Source organism: Sus scrofa, chromosome 10, assembly GCF_054392235.1.
Source record: "Sus scrofa isolate SSC_HxYL_T2T_F1_AM1 chromosome 10, Sscrofa_HxYL_maternal_Yorkshire_Landrace_v2.0, whole genome shotgun sequence".
Classification (NCBI taxonomy): domain Eukaryota; kingdom Metazoa; phylum Chordata; class Mammalia; order Artiodactyla; family Suidae; genus Sus; species Sus scrofa.
Window position 1 is genome coordinate 53,852,433 of NC_139392.1, and position 20,987 is coordinate 53,873,419.

The following is a 20,987-nucleotide window of genomic DNA, read 5'->3' on the forward strand; positions in this document are numbered from 1 at the left end:
TGTGAGGCCTAGAACCCAGGTCCCTCTGACACCAGAGATACTTGATGAAGTTTTTTAAATTGAATTAAATTTTACATATGACAGAATGAACAGATCTTACAGGGTGTTGACAGCTGAATGCACACAAGTAATCACCATTGAAATCAAGATAGACATAGTTTCCATTACCCAGAAAAAGTTTCCTCACAAGTCAATCCCCATCCTCAACCCAAAGAAAACTACTTTCATGAGTCCTTCTAGCACATAGATTAATTTTATTTTACCTTTTATTTTTTTTTTCCAAGGGCTGCACTCGTGGCATGTGGAAGTTCCTGGGCCAGGGATTGAATCCGACCTGCAGCTATGACCTAAGCAACAGCTATGGTGATGATGGACTCTCAGCCCACCACACTGGGCTGAGAGTCAAACCTGTGCCACCACAGAAACAACACCAGATCCTTAACCTGCTGCACCACAGCAGGAACTCCAATTTTGCCTATTCTTGCATTTCATATAAATGGACTCATATAGTATGCATTCTTTTGTACCTGGCTTCTTTTTTCTTTTCTTTCCTTTTTTTTTTTAGGAGAGTTGCAAAAAAATGTTTATTGATACTTTTGTTACCAGGTTTTTAAACTTACTTAAACCTTATCCTTTATTTCCAGATGAGATAATTAATTGAATAATTTTAACAATAGCCATGGTGCTGTGGTGTGAATCCATGAAACAGTTAATATCTCTCATTTTTAGAAGTGAAAATGTTGATTTATAAACCCAATGAAAATCTTATTTTCTGTGTTTAAATACTTAATACTTTTCATTGATTTTTTAACAATTTTTTATTAAAGTATAGTTGATTTACAATGTTCTTTTTTTTTTTTTTTAATGGTGAAATGAGCATTGGCATATACTTTTTTTTTTTTTTTTTTTTGTCTTTTTGCCATTTCTTGGGCCGCTTTCACGGCATATGGAGGTTCCCAGGCTAGGGGTCTAATCGGAGCCGTAGCCACCGGCCTACGCCAGAGCCACAGCAACGTGGGATCCGAGCCGCGTCTGCGACCTACACCACAGTTCACGGCAACGCCGGATCTTTAACCCACTGTTTCATGGATTCACACCACAGCACCATGGCTATTGTTAAAATTATTAATTAATTATCTCATCTGGAAATAAAGGATAAGGTTTAACCCGCAACCTCATGGTTCCTAGTCGGATTCGTTAACCACTGCGCCACCACGGGAACTCCTACAATGTTCTTTTAATTTCTGCTGTACAGCAAAGTGATCCAGCCATATATATACATATTCTTTTTTTTTCCATACTATCTTCCATCATGTTCTAACACAAGAGACTGGACCCAGTTCCCTGTGCTGTACAGTAGGACCCCATTACTTAACTATTCTAAATGTAATAGTTTGCATCCACCAATCCCAAAATGCCCATCTGGCCCCTTCTTTCCCCTCTCCTGCCCTGGGCAAACACGAGTCTGCTCTCCATGTCCATGATCTGTTCCGGTTTTGTAGATTGGATCATTTGTACTATATTTTAGATGCTACATGTAAGTGGTATCATATGTGTATCTGGCTTCTTTTGTACAATACACTGTTTTTGACATCCATGTTGCTATTCATTAAATAGTTTATGCCTTTGTATTGCTGGGTAGTATTTCATTATACTAATATACCACAATTTGTTTATTCTCCTGTTAGGAGGCATTTGGGTTGCTTCCAGTTTGGGACTATTAAGAATCAGGCTGCTATAAATCCACAAGTCTCAGAGTTCCCATCGTGGCTCAGTCAAAACGAATCTGACTAGTATCCATGAGGATGCAGGTTTGATCCCTGGCCTTGCTCAGTGGGTTAAGAATCCAGTGTTGCTGTGAGCTGTGGTGTAGGTCACAGATGTGGCTGGGATCCTGTGTTGCTATGTCTGTGGTGTAGGCCGGTAGCTACAGCTCCAATACGACCCCTAGTCTGGGAACTTTCATATGCTGCTGATGCGGCCCTAAAAAGACAAATAAATAAATAAATCCACAAGTCTTTTTGTAGATAATTTATTTTGGATAAATTCTTTGGAGTGATATTGCTGAGTCATATAGTAGGTGTATGTTTTTTTTCTTCTTTCTGGCCACACCTGTGGCCCGTAGAAGTTCCCAGGCCAGGAATAGAACCCCTATCACAACAATGACTGGAGCTCCTGCAGTAACAACACTGGTTCTTTAAGCTACTGAGCCATAGAGGAACTCCTGGTAGGTGTGTGTGTGTTTGTTTTTGTTTGTGTGTGTGTGTGTGTGTTTTTCTGTGCTTTTTAGGGCTGCGCCCAAGTTATAGGGAAGTTCCCAAGCTAGGGGTCGAATCAGAGCTGCAGCTGTCGGCCACAGCCATGCCACAGCAATGCAGGATCTGAGCTGTGTCTGTGACCTATACCACAGCTCACGGCAACACTGGATCCTTAACCTACTGAGTGAGGCCAGGGATTGAACCTGAAACCTCATGGTTACAAGTCAGATTCATTTCTGCTGTGCCACAATGAGAACTCCATATTTTTATTGTTTATTATTATTATTATTGTTATTATTATCATTATTATTATTGTCTTTTAGGGCTGCACCTGTGGCATATGGAGGTTCCCAGGCTAGGGGTCGAATCAGAGCTATTGCTGCTGGCCTACACCACAGCCACAGCAATGCTAGATCCCAGCCACATTAGTGACCTACACCACAGCTCACAGCAACCCCAGATCCTTAACCCACTGAACGAGGCCACGGGTCGAACCCACAATCTTGTGGTTCCTAGTTGGATTCGTTTCCACTGTGCCACAACGGGAACTGCGTATTTTTAACTTTAATTGTATAAGAAACTACAAAGAAGCTTTTCAAAGTGGCTCTACCATTTTACACTTTCACCAGCAGCAGATGAGAGTTCCAGATGTTCCAAATACTCGTTAACATTTGGTAAAATAAAATATTTTATTTTAGCCAATCTTATCCACCCATTAGCCATTCGTATAGATATCTCTAATGGTATCGCAGGGCTGTTTGAATATTTGCATTTTCCTGACACCTGATGATTTTGTATTCCTTTTCTGTGCTTATTGACCATTTGTAAATCTTTTGCATGGCTGTGAGGTGACTACTCCAGCCTTTCACCATAATTTAGACTGGGTTATTTTTATCTTCTTCATATATTTGAAATATAAGTCCTTTCCAATGTGAATATTTTGTCCCAATCTGTAGCTAACCTATTCATTTTTAAAAGTTTATAATCAAAACTTTTACATGTTTTCGTCTTACCATTTATCATTAGCGCTTTTTATGTCTACGAAATCTATGTGTACTTCAGTCAAGAAAATATTTTATATTTTCTTCTAGACGAATTACAGTTCTAGTTTTCAAATATATACCCATAATTGACCTCAAATTAATTTTTGTTTATGGAGTAAGGTAGGGGTTGAGGTTCATTTGTTTTTATAGTGACATATATTTTTTTCAGCCCCATTTCTTCCTCACTGATTTCCCTTGACATCTTTGGGAGAAACCAACTGAGCATGTGTATATTCTGCAATTTCTAGATACCATATTCTGCTGCAGTGATTTATTTGTCATCCTTACACAATACCACCCTGTGCTCAGCGCCCATGATTTCTGAGGACATGTCTGCCTTCATTTCTAATGTTGCTCTCCGGAATATGATGTGTCTTTTTAACTTGGCTGCCTTTTAGATTTTCTTTTTATCTTTGATATTTAGCATTTGACATATCTTAGGTGTTGTTATGTTTCTAATCTGTTACCCTGCTTGGGGTTTATTTAAAATTCTTGACCATTAGCTTTTCAAATATTTTGTTTCTGCATTCTCACTCTTCTCCTTCTTGGACCGCAACTACTTATATACGGGACCATTTGATAATATTCTATAGTTCTAAGGTGCTCTGTACAGTGTTTTTCACCCTTTTTTCTCTTCATTTTATGTTATTTCAGATACATATGTTTCATTTTACTTCAGATAAATTCTACTGACTGGTCTTCAAGTTCACCAATCATTTCTGTTCTGTGTCTAGTCTGTTCTTTATCCCATTATATGTGTCACTTAATTTTTTTTTTTTTACTTTCCATTTAGTTTTTTCCTAGAGTTTCCTTTTTTCCACGCTGATATTCTCCATCTATTGTCTACCTTTTCTATTAGATCCTTTGACATATTTATCATAGTTATTTTAAAGTCCTTGTCTGCTCATTCCAACATCTAGGTTTTCTATGGTCTGCTTCTAGTGACTAATTTTTTTTCTTGATTTTGGGTCACATTCATGTTCCTGTTTCTTCATTTTTCTTCCTTCTGTCTTTTTTTTTTTTTCCCCAATCTTTTCTTCATCAGGCCAAGTCAATATAACCTGTAGTCAAACTGTGGCTTGGTTTTATTGCAGTTTTAGTTCAATCAATTTACCACTGGCTTCAAAAAGTTTTCAGGTTGAGATCATTAATTCCCTTCAACAGAGCCAATTCTAAGAAGAATCAGATTCTGGAATTATCTCACAGGTTTTTAAAGCAGCCATCATCAAAAAATGCTTAAAAATCAATTAAAAATTATCTTGAACATAAAAAAGAACAAAATTATGACATTTGCAGCAAACATGGATGCATCTAGAGATTCTCATTCTAAGTGAAGTAAGTCAGAAAGAAAAGGACAAATACTATATGATAACACTTATATGCGGATTCTAAAATATGGTACAAATGAACCTATCTACAAAACAGAAAGAGACTCGCAGACATGAAGAACAAACTTGTTGTTGCCATAGGGGAGGGGGGAGGGAGTGGGATGAACTGGGAGTTTGGGGTTAACAGATGCAAACTATTACATTTAGAATGGACAGACAATAAGGTGCTGCTATATAGCACAGGGAACTATATCCAATCTCCTGGGATAAACCATGATGCAAAATAATATTTTAAAAATGTATATATATATATATATGCATGTGTGTGTGTGTGTGTCTGTGTATGACTGAGTCAACTCAGTATACAGCAGAAATTGGCCCAACACTATAAATCAACTATAATAAGAAATAATATTTTTAATTATCTTGAATAAATAAGAAAATAGAAAATTTGAGAAAAGAAAAAGAAGCTATAAAAAAGAACCAAATGGAAATTATAGAGCTGAAAAATACAATACTTAAAAGAAAAAACTCACTCACTGGTTGGACTTGATAAAGTAGAGAAGAGATAATGGAGGATAATGAATACAATCAATGAACTTGAAAGCAAATCCACAAACTTAACTCAGTTTGAACAACAGCAAGAAAATAGATTGGAAAAAAATAAGCAGAGTTTCAGGGCCCCGTGGGAAAGTAAAAAAAGATCTGACATTTATATCATCAAAATCTCAGAAAGAGAGGAGGAAGAATGTGGGACTGAAAAAATATTCAAAGAAATAATGATTGAAAACTCCCCCCAATTGGCAAAACACATAAACCTACAGTTTTAAGAAGCTGAGCAAATCCCAAAGAGGAATAACCCAAAGAAATCCACACTAAGATCCAGCACAATTAAACTTCTGAAAACCAAAGAGAAAGAAAACGTCTTGAAAATAGAGAGAACTTTTGCATCATCCATAAAGGAATGTTCATTCAAAGGACAGTGGGTTTTTCATCTCAAAACATGGAGGCCAAAAGGAAGTGGCACAATAGTTTTCAAGTACTAAAAGTGATGTCAACTCTGAATGCTATATACAATGAAACTCTTTTTCTGAAGTAAAGAGAATATAAAGATAGTCTCAGGTGAAAGAAAATTAAAAGAATTTGTTGCTAACAGATCTTCTCCTTAGAACTCTTGCAACAAAAAGAAAATGATAACAGAAGAAGGTTGGGACATTCATAAATGAAAGAAGAACAGAATGGGTAGAAACAGAAGTAAACATAATGGACTATTCTTCACCTCATAGGTTTCTTTAATCATATCTCATGGCTGGAGCAAAAGTTAAAACATCATGTGATATGGTACTCAATGTATGTAGATGAAATAGTTAAGAAAAATATATTTTAAAACTGGGAAGAGTAAAGGGATCTAAATGTAATGTTTCTGGACTCCAGTTGAAGGAGTAAAATGTCAACGATAGGCTGTGACAGGTTACCCACGTAAACGGTATCACCTAGAGAAACCCTAAGAAAATTATAAAAAACAATATACTTGGAAACATTATAAACAATCAAAACAGAAGGAAAACACAGTAGAATGACAAACAGAATGAACATAAAACAAATAACATTGGTAGGTTGAGAGTAAATGAGTAGAAAAAAGATATATCATGCAAATGTGAATTTAAAGAGCAGGAGTGACTATACTAATATCAACTAAAATAGACTTTGGAGCAAAGAAAAGTATGAGAGACAAGGAAAACTAATTTGCCAAGAAGATATAGCCACCCTAAATGTGTATGCACCAAACAACAGGGCTAAAAATTAAAAGTACATGAAGCAAAATCTGATAAAGCTAAGAGGAGAAATAGGCAAATCCATAATTGTGGTTGGTTACTGGAACACCCCACCTTCAGCAATTGAGAGAACTACTAGACAAAAAAATCAGACAGGATCTAGATGAATGACACAACACCGTCAACCGAGAAGATCTAATCTGACAATTATAGACTAATCTACCTAAGAACAGCAAAATATATATTCTTTCCAAGCACCCAGGGAACATTTATCACAGTATATCCTGGAACACAAAACAAATATTAATAAATTTAAAAGAACTGAAATCATAAAGAGAAACTGATAAGAGAAAATCTCCAAAATTATACAACGCCCTATGAATAATCCGTTGTCAAAATGGAAGTCTTGAAGAAATTTTTTTTAAATAAGAACTGAATGAAAATGAATATATCAAAATTTATGAGATACAAATAAAACAGTGATTGAGGTAAATTTATCACACTGTTTATATTAGAAAAGAAGATACTCAAATCAATAATCCAAGTTTTTACCTCAAGAAACTAGAAAAAGAAAAGCAAAATAAACATTGCAAGCAGGAAGAAAAAAACATTAATTATAAATCAATTAAGCCTAATAATGTAAAACTCAAAATTAAAAATTAAATAATTCAATTAGAAAATTGGGCAAAAGACATGCAGACATTTCATTGAAGAGGATATACGGATGGCAAACGAGCACATGAAAAGATATCACTAAGCATTAGAAAAATGCAAATTTGGAGTTCGCATCATGGCTTAGCCGTAACTAGCCCAACTAGTATCCATGCGGATGCAGGTTCGATCCCTGACCTTGCTCAGTGGGCTGAGGATCTGGTGTTGCCCTGAGCTGTGGTGTAGGTTGCAGATGCAGCAGGCATCCTGCGCTGCTGTGGCTGTGGCGTAGGCTAGCAGCTGCAGCTCTGATTGGACCCCTAGCCTGGGATCTTCCATATGCCGTGGGTGTGCCCCTAAAAAGCAAAAAAAAAAAAAAAAAAAGCAACTTAAACCCACAATGCAATGTCATTACATAACTATATGATTGGCTAAAGGAAAAAACAGTAATGTCACTAAATGCTGGAGACCGTGTGGGAAAACTAGACCACTTATATATTGCTGGCAGGAATGTAAAATGATACAGCTTCTCTGAAATAGTCTGGCAGTTCCTTTTAAAACTAAAAATAAACTTTATGATGTAGCAATTGTACTGCCTTATACATTTATCCAGAGACATGAAAACGTATTTTCATACAGAAACTTGACATGAATGTTCACAGCCTTTATTGGTAATAGCCAAATAGAGGAAACTATTCAAATGTCTTTCAGTGGTAAATGATTAAACAAACTGTGGTACATCCATATTATGGAATTCTACTCAGACATAAAAAGGAACAGATTTTTGATACACACAACAACTTGGATGAACCTCAAGGAAAAAAAAAAAACCCTAATTTCAAAATGATACATATGTAACATAATTTTATGTAACATTTGTGAAATAACATAATTATAAAAAAAGAGAGCATATTTTTGGGGGCCAGAGGATAAGCATAGGGGAAGGGGTGGGTATAGCTGAAAATGGGGTAGTATGAGTGGGCCCTGTGGTGATGGTTTCCTCAACTATCTTAGTTGTGATGGTGGTTACATGTGGTGGTGGTTACCATGATACACACTGATAAGACTGCATAGAGGTGTAGAGTTACACACACACACACACACACACACAAATGAATGCATGCATAACTGGTGAAATTTGAATAAACTCTGTGGATTGTACCAATATCAACTTCCTGGTTCTGACATTCTACTATTGTTATGCAAGATGTTAACACTGGGGGAGGCTAGGTGACAGGTACATAGGACCTCCCTGTATGTTTCCTTGCAACTTCCTGGACTTTGTAATTATTTTGAAACAATATAAAAAGTAAACACAAACAATACATGCATGGCCTCAATTTATTCTATGATGGATTAACATTATATGAGAACTATGGCTGGACCTAGAAATTATCATGTTAAGTGAAGTTAGTCACACAATGAGACACCAACATCATGTGCTATCACTTATATGTGGAATCTAAAAAAAGAATACAATGAAATTTATGTGCAGAACAGAAACAGACTCACAGACCTTGAAAAACTTACGGCTAACAAAGGGGACAGGTTGAGGCGGGAGGGATGGACTGGGGGGTTGGGGTGGAAATGTTCTAAAATTAGGTTATAATGATGGTTGCACAAGTATAAATATAATAAAATTCATTAAATAAAAATAAAAGTACACACATACAACACATGCATGGTATCAATTTACTCTATGATGGATTAACATCATATGAGAACTATGGCCAAAAAAGTTTCAAGTCTCATTTTACGGAGAAGGGAATAAAATTCTAGTTGGTTGACACATCACCTCAGCTGTTATGGATAGACCTTCTTGCTCATTTTCAATTTTGCTCCTTTCCTTGTCATTAAAAATTAGTTATGTGCTACTATAATTAAAATAATGCTCCTTCTAAGATGTTCTATTAGGAAAAAGAAGAAAGTTTGGTGAGCAGACATAGTTTCAATAGTCAGTTAAAGCAAACAATGGCCTTATAATTATAAATTTTATAGTATGACAGATCCATTCCCAATAAAACCTGCTGCTCATTGCCTAATGAGGGAAACTCCCGGTGTTTACACTGGATTTCTCAATGGGCTTATTTCGCTTAAACATGAACTGCCTAGCTTCTTCCTGTGTGGGCTGAAGTTCAAGAAAAGAGTAAACTTTGCCTTCTTTACTTCAGATGCAGGAACAGTGCCCTGTGCATAGGTCCATCTGCGTGTACTTGCCCTAGGGCAGGAAACACAGGACTGAACTACCTCACTGATTTGGTCATCCAACATAACTTGCAGCAGAAACTCAGGACAATTCAATAGCAATGAGACAGACGTGGTGCAAGCCTTTCTGACACTCTCAGTCTAGTGGGAACCTCTTAATATGTCTAGGATGTTAGGGCCTATATCATTTCATTTGATCTTTAATATGATTTATGAAGTACACAGTATAAGCCTCATCTTACAGGCAAGAGAGGTGAGGCCCAGAAAAATCAAATGACTTCCCCAAGATCATAAAGTGCCAGGACTTCTAACTCAGTCAAATCCAGTGCTTGTTCCTCTGTACCATGGAATTTCACCTGGCGTGGATTTAACTTATGTGAATTAAATCACACCCACTCATAATAAAAGACAAATAATTTAAGTCATACCATGACACAAACACTTGCATATTTCATCACTGACTGTACATTAGTCTATATTACATATTTATACTACTAAACAAATCCACATACACTATATTTTGTGGGTACTTAAGGGGTTTTAAAGATAACTGCAACTATGAGATTTCAGACTTATGAATTTAATTTAATATGTTACATAAACCCTGTGTAAAACTGTCTCCACTGTCCCATAACAATTCAACCATGCTAAGGAACAAAGAACAATCTTACTGCAGGAAATCTGTCTAAATCCCTTCACTAAGAAAATCTTGCATCTAGTTTTTGCATCTCTTAATTCTAAAAGTAATATATTTATCATGGAGAATTTGAAAAGAAAAAAAACCATTTCTAATTCTGAAATGCAAACCATTGCTTTTGGAATGGATAAGCAATGAGATCCTGCTGTATAACACTGGGAACTATATCTAGTAACTTATGATGGAGCATGATAATGTGAGAACAAAGAACATATACATGTATGTGTAACTGGGTCACCTTGATGTACAGTAGAAAATTGACAGAACACTGTAAACCAGCTGTAAGGGAAAAAAATCATTAAAATAAAAAAAATAATAAATAAAAAAACATTTCTATTCTGGATTTTAAAAATGATCACAAACTTACTTCCTTGAATATATAACATGGACTGGTAGGATAATCTACATCAAGAAAATTAGTAAAATATACAAACAACTCATACAACCCAAACAACCCAATTGAAAAATGGGCAGAAGACCAGAATAGACATTTCTCCAAAGAAGACACACAGATGGCCAACAAGCAAATGAAAAAATGCTCAACATCACTAATTATTGGAAAAATGCAAATCAAAACTACAATGGGTACCACCTCACACAGGTCAAAACGGCTATCATTAATAAATCTACAAATAACAAACACTGGAGAGGGTGTGGAGAAAAGGGAACCTTCCTACACTGCTGGTGGGAATGTAAATTGGTACAACCACTGTGGAAAACTGAATGGAGATTACTCAGAAAACTAAATCTAGAACTACCATATGATCCAGCAATCCCACTCCTCCACATAAATCCAGGCAAAACTTTCATTCAAAAATATACATGCACCCCTATGCTCACTGCAGCACTATTCACAATAGCCAAGACATGGAAACAACCTAAATGTCCATCAATAGATGAACAGATTAAGAAGTGCTACGTATATACAATGGAATATTACCCAGCCATAAAAAAGAAAGAAAGAATGTCATCTGCAGCAACATGGATGGAACTAGAGATTCTCATACTGAGTGAAATAAGTCGGAAAGAGAAAGACAAATACAATATGGTATCACATATCTGGAATCTAATATATGGCACAAATGAACCTATCTGCAGAAAAGAAACAAACTCATAGACTTGAAGAATAGACTTGTGGTTGCCAAGGGGGAGGGGCAGGGAGTGGGATGGACTGGGAGTTTGGGACTATTGCATTTGGAGTGGATAAGCAATGAGATCCTGCTGTGTAGCTCAGGGAACTATATCCAATCGCTTGTGATGGAATATGATGGAGGATAATGTGAGAAAAAGAATGTGTGTGTGTGTGTGTGTATATATATATATATATATATCTGTAACTGGGTTACCCTTTGCTGTATAGCAGAAATTGACAGAACATTGTAAATCGACTATAATAAAAAATAAAAATTCTAAATGCTTATAGACCACGTGAATATAACAAAATTTTCACCTTTTTCGTATGGCTCAGCTACATAGACATCTTTTCTAAAGCAGTGAAACTGGATTTTTACAAATTCAGTTTGTGGACATCTTCTCAGAAGTGTTTACACATCCATAGCCAAGCACACCTGGCTCTTGGCTATGTTTTATTTGTGTACTTTAAAAAGTGCCAAGAAAATTCCATTGCCCACCACCTGTCCGATGCACATTACTGCAACCCCTCCTTTGGAGTAGCTTTTTCTTGAGACAGTTTTCCATTGCTCTGACCTTTGTGTTCCATCCAGACCTATCAATTTCCCCCAATGCTCTGTGGTTTTAATTTCCACCAACACTTTCAGCTTTCAACAGTACTAACCTCCGGTTGTACTGACACTAATTCTGGCTGCTGAGTCTGTAGAGTGAATGTGGACTTTATAATGATGGGTCAGTTGTTTGTTACTGAACAGAGAATGTGTTTCAGATCTTCTGACTGCTGTCCTGTTTTCATATAATGATACCTTTTTACATAAAAGTAACTCCTTAAATATACAATCAAATTAATCTAATGTTTATTAGTTTTTTGTAAGACTTTTCATACAAAAAGCCTTCACCAATCAGAAAAAAAAAAAAACACCCTTTCAGACCACATATTAAATGTTCAGAGAGCAAAAACATGATTATGGTACATGTATTTTAACCACTTAATCTCTTGAAAGAAACAGCTAGGAGGTGATCGATAGATTTTAGGGTTGTGACAGAGAATTTTGCTCAGCAAAATCCACATTCTCCTCTGCTTCCTGGACTCCAGGAGTTAGGCTGTATTTTCCAGCTTCCTCTGCAGTTAGGTGTGGCCATGTGACTGAGTTCTAACCAATGGAAAGAAAGTAGGAGTGATGCTAGCCAGGCCTAGCTCATAAAAACTTCCTGCGTGTACCCCTCATATTTTTTCCCTTCAACCATCTGAATGTCAGTAGATAAATAATACAAAATATTTTTACAGTTTTTTTTTGTACAAAATCATCATCATAGCAATCATTTTTATTTAATTTTTTTATTATGCTTGACTGACAATGTTCATCATAGCAATTATGAATAGAGTATCCACTCTGTGCCAGCCGGTCCCTGATTTAAGAGCTATCCATGCATTAACTGATTTCGTCTTAACAACCCTGTGAGATGGGTACCATAGCAAGATTGTTTCCACCCTTCAGATGAGGAAACTTAAGTGCAGGGATGTTAAACGACGTCCCCAGGATCACACAGCAAACAAGTGGCTGGGCTGCGGTTACACTCTGCAGTCTCCACTCTAGTGTCTGTGCTCTACTGCCTCCACTACCTCTAATTCTTTACAGATGGGTAACATGTGTTTCATATTTTGTGATAAGTTAGCCTAAATATGGGTCCCGTCCGAAAGTCATTACTGGCTGACATCCTCCCATCTTCAGCTCTCCTAGCCGCTGAGTTGGGTTGCCACACCCAATTCCTGGTAAAGTCATTCTTTAGCTAGTAGAACAGCCAGATCTTCTGTTTGGACTTCAAAGCCTCACTTAGGCATCCTTCATTGTTCTTCATTAACAATGAACAATTTTACCTGCTAATACATGGAGGCAATCTGAGACGGAGGAAGAAGTCAACAGCATTGTTAAAAGGTACGTTCTGATTTCTTCCTCCCTCCATCGCACTCTGTACCTGCAGGGAATAGGGGAAACACGGCTCCCTAGGCTTGCGGATGGCTTGGTGCTGACTGAAGACAGAGACTCATAGGGAAGATCCAGGCAATTCTCTACACCCCAAAGATGTGCATAAGCTGAGGCTGTGCCTCATGAAATTCCCAAGTCGGGGCGGGGTGGGGGGGGAGGTCGACACTCTCTTTTGGAGTATGGTCCCGAGGAGTGAAGTGGCTAGAAGTCTGCCCTAGGTTCCAGCTTTCAGAACCTCTGTCTAGGATAGAGTCCCCCCTCCCCTCTGCCCTGCAACTACCATCATTCTGTGGGTCTCCTCTCTCACCCTCTCCCTATGGGCTTTAGCAGGTCACGTGATATTTCCCTGATCTCTGTCTCAACCCTTAACTCATGTTTAACATTTTAAAATCACTTAAACTGTTTCAGACTCAAGAAATATATTTTTCTGATACTTAGAGGTATCTTACTCTTACAACTTCGTTATTCTCATACACAGCGATCTATACTCATAAGCAGTATTCTCACACCAGTCTTGAACTGGAAATGGAGTAATTAAAAAGCATATGGGGAGTTCCTGTCATGGCTCAGCGGGAAGGAATCTGGCTAGTACCCATGAGGACTCGGGTTTGATCCCTGGCCTCACTCAGTGGGTTAAGGATCTGGTGTTGCTGCAGTGGTGGTGCGGGCCGGCAGCTGGCAGCCGTAGCTCCTATTCAACCCCTGGCCTGGGAACATCCATGTGCCCATGGGGAGGCCTTAAAAAGATAAAAAAAAAAAAAAAAGGCATATGGCCACTGAGATGCAAAATATCCTTTAACAGATCTCCCCACTTTAACAACTTAAAACATAGCTAGAAAGGCCACTGAATTGTACCTACCAAAGGAAATCAGACTATTTATTCTCTAATAAAAGCTAAATCTTAAGATTATTAATCAATAAAATCTTAATGGATACTTCCTAAAACTTTGAATTACTGACAATCTATTTCCCTATCCCTGGTCTGGGAAATATTTATAGATTAATTCTTCAGCCAAGAATCCTTACCCTTGAGCCTCTTTCCCTACACAGGTGAAAGGCATAAATTCACCTTTGGCAGAAATATTATAAATAACATAGTTGTCCTGTTAGGAAATAAGAAAAATACTGATTAAAATGTCAGTTCAGCAAAGCAAGTCTGCCTTCTGTATCTTGGAATAATTTAGGGCTCAGAGTCTTCTGAATGCCTTTCTGGACCCTTCAAAATATGTAGAGATTTCCGCCTCTGGTTTTTAAGTTGTAGCATGTGTTACTGGGAATTTGAAGAGCTTTTCCATGGCTCCTTCCTTCATCACACTGAGTTCCTAGTGGGTTGGGACCAAGCCATATTTCTTCTGCCTTTTAACAAAGAGAGAGAAAAAAAAAAAAAGGAAGAAGTAAAAAAAAAAAAAAGAAAGAAAGAGGAAGTGAAAAAAGAAAGAAAAAAAAAAAAAAAGAGTCCACATGTCTTTGGGCCTTAGGACACAGTGAGTTCTTTGAAATCAAACTGAAGCAGAATTACTGCTCAGTCTTCTAAGTGTGTCATGGATTGATGAGTCAACATTTGAAAAGTGCTTGAAAGTTCTTAGATGAAAGACTACAGATCTGTATAAAGTATTATCATTATAAAAATAACTCAATTTTCTTGAGGCTATTTTTTTTTTTAAAGGAATGTTCTTTTGGTTGCTGTTTGTAACCAATTTAGAAGAAAATAAAACCGCCAAAAGTAGGATAGTCTCGTAGGAGAACATTCAATCATCAGTTCTTTTCTGTGATTAAAACATGGGGAGGAGGCAGCTGAGCAACGCCTTTGAGAAGGGTTTCAGGGCTGCCTGGATGGTCCTGCTGGAGAACTGAACTGACACAGTTAAAAATGTGTTACCATCGCATTTGATGAACGATAACAAGAAAATTTCTAATCACCATTTTCTCTTTTTTCTATACATTTTTAAAGGGAAACCACTTTTCTGTATGATCACAAAATAAAATATCACTCTCTCATGTTCTTTACATGCCCACTCCTTTTTTTTTTTTTTTTTTTTTTTTGACAATACGCTGTATGCCACATCCAGGATGCACACAAGAAGGAATGGAGTCAAACAACTACTAATAATTTACTCATCCTCCAGAAGTTCCTGTTGTGGAGCAGTGGAAATGAATCCAACTAGGAACCATGAGGTTTCGGGTTTGATCCCTGGCCTCGCTCAGTGGGTTAGGGATCCAGCATTGCTGTCAGCTGCGGCGTAGGTCACAGATGCGGCTGGGATCTGGTGTTGTTGTGGCTGTGGTGTAGGCCAGCAGCTGCAGCTCTGATTAGATCCCCTACTCTGGGAACTTCCATAAGCCGTGGGCTCGACTCTAAAAAGCGCACACACACACACACACACAATTTACTCATCTTCCATTAAGAGTAGGACATAGAATCTTCTCAGGTCACTGAGCACAGTGGCTGTGACTAGACTGAATCATGTAGGGATAGATCATGTACCACCTACATCTTTTTATAGCATGCTGAGGAAACAGAGGGTAAGACAGCACTGTGTCAAAGAAGTTTTTTTTTTTTTTTTTTTTTTTTGGTCCTTTTTTTGTTTGTTTGTTTTTCTAGGGCAGCACCCATGGCATATGGAGGTTCCCAGGCTAGGGGTCAAATCGGAGCTACAGCTGCCGGCCTACAGCACAGCCACAGCAACGTGGGATCCTTAACCCACTGATCGAGGCCAGGGATGGAACCTGCAGCCTCATTGTTCCTAGTCGGATTCATTAACCACTGAGCCACGATGGGAATGCCTCAAGAAGCTGTTTGAAAAAAAATTATCCTAAGCATTTTCTCACTCTTTATTAAGTCAATATGTATTAAATATGTGAGTATAACGAATAAAGAAAACAAATTTTTTCCTTTATGATCCACAGATAACTGCTTAGCTTCTCCAGGTGAATGAATTCTTGTGAACAAACCAGATATGGAAGGAGAGAAAAGTGGATGCAGGGCAGTGATTCCTTTCTTCTTTGTTCCTTCTTTCAATGTGGCCCGTCCAAACTCTTTTTCAGAGTTATCGCCTAACCACACAGGCGACTGTACTTTATTAAGTTAGACTCTGGCTCCAAAGATGTCAGGTGCTTCCTCAAGTGATGAGATAAAGACCACACCCCACATATGTTAATTCAAAAAAATATTCTCGAATCTGAACTTTAAAATTATATTCTTGGTCAAAAGGTAGAATGCCCTTTCATATTCTTTCAAAGAAGAGAAATAAAAGGAGAGGTTTGGGGAAAGCATTCAAGTATTTTAGCAGGGAGTTTTCTCCTAAGTTTCCTTTGGCCACCAAGCCAAAGCATTTCTGACAGATAACTGGACCAGAAAGAGTGCCCTTGGCAACCACCGGCCAGTGTTCCCACCCATTAATTAGGTGATTCATTTTCATCTTTTTTTTTCCTCCCCATTTTTTCCCCCATTTCCCTTTCCCACCCTTTCCTTGTTGGTTTTTCTTTGGATCATCTATACCTCTGCTCTCCCCCTCTGTTTATTTGTGTTATAACTCACTGCCCCTGGATGTATTTCCTGTTCTTGTTGCTGCTCCTGGCCTCTGGGTACCTTGATGACAAATTCTCCTGTCTTGTTACTTAACCTCCCTGTAAAAGACCTTAATCATGTGGCAAGTGAGACACCTCTCTGGAAGTTTCCCTGGCTGCTCCAACTTCCAGTGATTTTTATTTCCCTTAAAGTTCTGTGGCACCAGTGATGGGTACCACACAATTAGCATTTTATTCCGGTTTGTTAATCTTTCAAGTCCTTTCTTTCCAATGGAGTAGGCAGCTACTTAAGGACATGGAACTTTATATCTAAGTCTTAAAAAAAATGTGCCATATAAACTTAACAAATCGTGACTTATTGAGGTGTGTGGTGGAACAGCTCAAGGAAATAAATTAGAGCCTCATTTGGGGATAATAGGATTTGAAGTTAAATAAGCTTTAGATATCTAAGCTTTTTTTACTCAAGAATATAGGAGACACACAGGAATAAGATGCTAACTAATGAATAAAGAACTTTTGCCTCAAAGAAGCATTTCTATTGCTTCATTAGTTAGAGACCCAATAGTATGTGGAAGTAAGGTTTCAAAATTCCTCCTTCGGATTCTGAGTATATGAACTCACGAGCTGTGGGTGTGAGACCACTTCTGCCATAAATTTTCTGAGTAACCATGAGTACAGCAACCTTTCTTGGCTTCAGTTTCTTCCTCTATCAAATGATGGAGTTGGACAGATGACCTTTAAAAACCAAATAACAATAACAAACAAAAAAGACTAAAGAATGAGTGGTATCCTCGTTTAGATCGTTACCAGGATATGTGATTCTTTGCCCTGCCATAAATCTATTTTAAACACATGCCTCACGTGGAGGCTCACTCATTCAACTATCCAGAGAAATGTCATCTAAATGAGACCCAGAGAAGAAAAGAAGAAAATCGAAATGGAAATTCTAGGTACGACTTTTATTGTCATGAGAACCAATTTACTTCCCACGGTTATCTTGTTGGATGATAAAAAAAATAGTAGGGAAAAGCTTCAACCTGTCATCTTTCTCTTTCTTGCTTTTTTTTTTTTTCAGCCTGCGCCTGCAGCATATGGAAGTTCCTAGGCTAGGGGTCAAAGTGGAGCTGCAGATACCAGCCTACACCACAGCTCACAGCAATGCCAGATCTGAGCCGCATCTGCAACCTACACCACAGCTCACGGCAATGCCCGATCCTTAACCCACTGAATGAGAATGGGGATCAAATCCGTGTCCTCATGGGTACTAGTCGGGTTCTTAACCTCCTGAGCCACAACGGGAACGCCCAACCTGTCATATTTCTCATTATTCTAGGAGTACAAGACAGGGGAAAAAACTGATCTGCAGTACCAGTAAATATCAAATAGGTAAAATACTTTTAAATCTGGAATGATAAGAGCAATACAAGGTTGCAGAAATTCAAGTGTGCTGGAATGCCAATTTGACACTCTGTTGTTAGTTAAAACAGCACATGCCAGAGCTACTTTCTTAAATCAAGCCATCTCTGTGGTAAGGGAAAACGGATCAAAATATCAAGGCAAGCATGCCATTGGCTTGAGGTATGTGTCAGATTTATTGTGGCCCAGAAGATTAAAATCAGCCAGCATTAAGGAGGGTGTGTATGTGTCTCTATTCAGATGTCAGGAAGTCTGAAAATTATGCCACCAACCCAAAGAGGTTCCTGGGCTGATGATAAATAAAGGACACATTTAAAACAGAAAGGCTGAACAGCAGCCAAGGCCTGAAGATAAAGCAATCACGGGAGTCGTGGCATTACCTGTACCTATGGTTAAGAGGGCAAAACTAAAGATAGCCACATGGGTCAAGGTCGTGTGAAAGGACTATAATGAGAGTGAGGAGAAAGGCTGCTGACACAGGCTCAAAAATATGGTGTCGGGGTGGGGCCTCGGAATGCACTCCAGGGTACAAACCTTTTTAGAGAATGGAATGGGGAGTGACGCCCGTGTTTCGGGAGAGCAGTGGGGGGGACGGCCGAGAGAGAGATGGAGAGAAAGACCACGTGAGAAAGGACACCCCCCTCACGGCCGGGGGAGTGGATGCTGGCTCAGCCCAATAGAGCAGAGAGAGGGGTCGGGGATGGCCCAACCACCCTTCACAAGGCCAGCCAGCCACAGACAGACCTCAAGGAGGGCAGTGATCCTTTTGAGAACCAAGGCGGGTCTGTAAAAACCCAAATCATGGTGACTTTTTAGTTTTTTTGGCTCTTCCTTTGAAACCACAGAACCACGAACATTCTACTTCTTTGCCCACTGAGCTGACCCACATCCAATTTACATATTCCCTCTCCACAAAAGTTGCAGCATCCATCCAGTCGCCCCCCGGTGCCAGGCACCAGTGAGGAGTTTGGCCTAAGGCAAGGCTGGGGTGCTGCTCTACTGCGGCATCAGCAAGCTTAGTTTGCAGGCGCGTGTAAAGAGCCCCGAGTCTGTGGCCGCACTGGGGTCCAATCCCAGCCCCACTGCCCATTACCAATTCTGGGACTTTGAGGGAACTCTCTTAATGTCTTTGAACTTTTCTCGTGTAACAAAACGATAAAAAAAACATCTGTTTTTCAGGGTCGTTGTGAGGGCCGAGTGGGATCTGAATATATGAAAGGCACTTGGCCTGTGCTGAGCATGTGATTGGCATTCTAGAAAAGGAAGTTATTATTAGGTCTCTGCACTCCCCCCACCCCCCGCCGCCCCCAAAAATGTTCTGACCATTCCTTTTCCCTTTTTTCTTTTAAAGTGACAACCTTAATCCATTCCCTTGCCCAAGTGCCAAGTACCTTCATGTAGTCCCATCTTTTTTATTAGAGAAATCAATTTGCTTATGTCACTCATATCAAAGGGTGACTCTAAAAAGCAATGCATGTAATGGGATTGGGCAATGATTATATAAAGGACTAATGTGTGGAGAGAGATTCCCAGAAGACAGACTGTCCTCAAATGACGTTTCTATAGATAAGTAATCATTCATTCTGTTTTTGGGTAAGATAAGCCTTATCTGGCTTGGATTTTACATCACTACATGCTTCCTTTTATGCTAATTCAATCTAATTCAAGGGTAAAGGGTGTAACCAAAAAAACATTACACCACTTCATTTTACGTGGCTGTGCCATCCCACAGCAAATGATTGCCAAGAGACACTAGTAAACTTTTCCAACACATATTTTGCCCAGACAGTGGCTGGATGGAAACAGATAAGGGTTGATGACTCAAGTCTCCAAACAAATTTTTTAGTTGAATAAAGCTTCAAAGGCTAATCACTTAAGCTAGAAATAGGGCACTCATTAGCAATCAACAACGCTCTACGAGATCAAGAACTTGGAACTTTGGCAACAGAAAATTAAACTGGACATCAAGGCTACTGCCACCATGACATGGACGCATTTCAAAAACATACACTTGAGAGCAGAAAATGAGCTCTTGGGTGTGTACTGAATGATCCCGTTCACAGTAAAGCTTTCATGAAACAAGAAGCAATACTAAACACGTATTTTAAGAGTACATATGTATGAAGTAAAATCATAAAGATATGTAGGAGAAAAAAAATAATAGTGGTTGAGAGAGGAAGGGGCAGAAAGAGGAATGAAGCTGTGGAAGGTAACACGGGGAACTTCCACCATCCTGGGAATGTTTCAGGTCTTATTAGGAAGATGGGTACCAGATAATATGTAATTCCCTAAGTCTATTTCTCTGCGATATTTCATACTAAAAATATTGAAAATAAAAACAGTTCTCTGACTGAAAACTGTTGACCTATACAGAGAAGTAAAGCCTGTGTGATAATACTGGTGAGCTGTCGGTAATTAATAAAATGGATCCTAGCAACGCTTATTTCCATTTCACTGGTTGAGGGGGGAAGAAGTTGGAGAAGGGTTAGACAAGAGGGAGCTGGGTAAAGGGGAGAAGAACCCCCTTGAGACAGCTCTTTGATGGGGGCTGGAGGACTTAGCGAGGGCCGTGTGAGTCAGGGTGGAAGCATCAGCCTCTGGCTCATTGCTGCTCTCAAGACCTTCCCAGCAGGCAAAACTAGATGAGGCAGGTGAAGCATGAAGCCCTACACTTTTTAGGATCTTAGTCTACACAGGAGGTCAGCTAAGGTACAGGAGTACCCAGGACCAACCAGATGAGCGTGTGACCTGTGCAGTCCCACAAGTGTTCCTCGTGCTTGGTTTAATGGCACTGTCTTGAAATTCTTAATAATGTTGTCTTTGAACTTGAGTAAGTAAACAATGGACTATGTGTGTGAGCAGAGGAGCTGCGTGCATCATGCCTGTATGTCACTGTTCCTTGCCACCCAGTCCACACACAGCAGTCACAGTACCCATGAACAAAGAATTGTGGTGGATCCACAACGT

The 20,987-nt window shown here is 38.8% G+C and overlaps 1 protein-coding gene and 1 long non-coding RNA gene across 49 annotated transcripts in view; one reads left to right on the forward strand and one right to left on the reverse strand.

Moving 5' to 3' along the window:
• The window catches only part of AOPEP (aminopeptidase O (putative)), a 396,587-nt gene that overhangs the window by 212,072 nt on the left and 163,528 nt on the right, over positions 1-20,987 (reverse strand). Inside the window, exon 6 of one of the 48 annotated variants that reach the window (XM_084979738.1) lies at positions 12,412-14,432. The exons of the other annotated variants lie outside the window; for them this stretch is intronic. Coding sequence (XP_084835864.1) covers positions 14,399-14,432 — 34 coding nt within the window. The 3' untranslated portion in view covers positions 12,412-14,398. Of the gene's footprint in view, positions 1-12,411; positions 14,433-20,987 lie in introns of those variants that run through there. 48 annotated transcript variants of the gene reach the window in all.
• Positions 15,096-20,178, forward strand: LOC146399430 (uncharacterized). The gene is made up of 2 exons (XR_014817701.1): positions 15,096-15,221; positions 16,005-20,178. It is a non-coding gene; the product is annotated as an uncharacterized LOC146399430 (long non-coding RNA).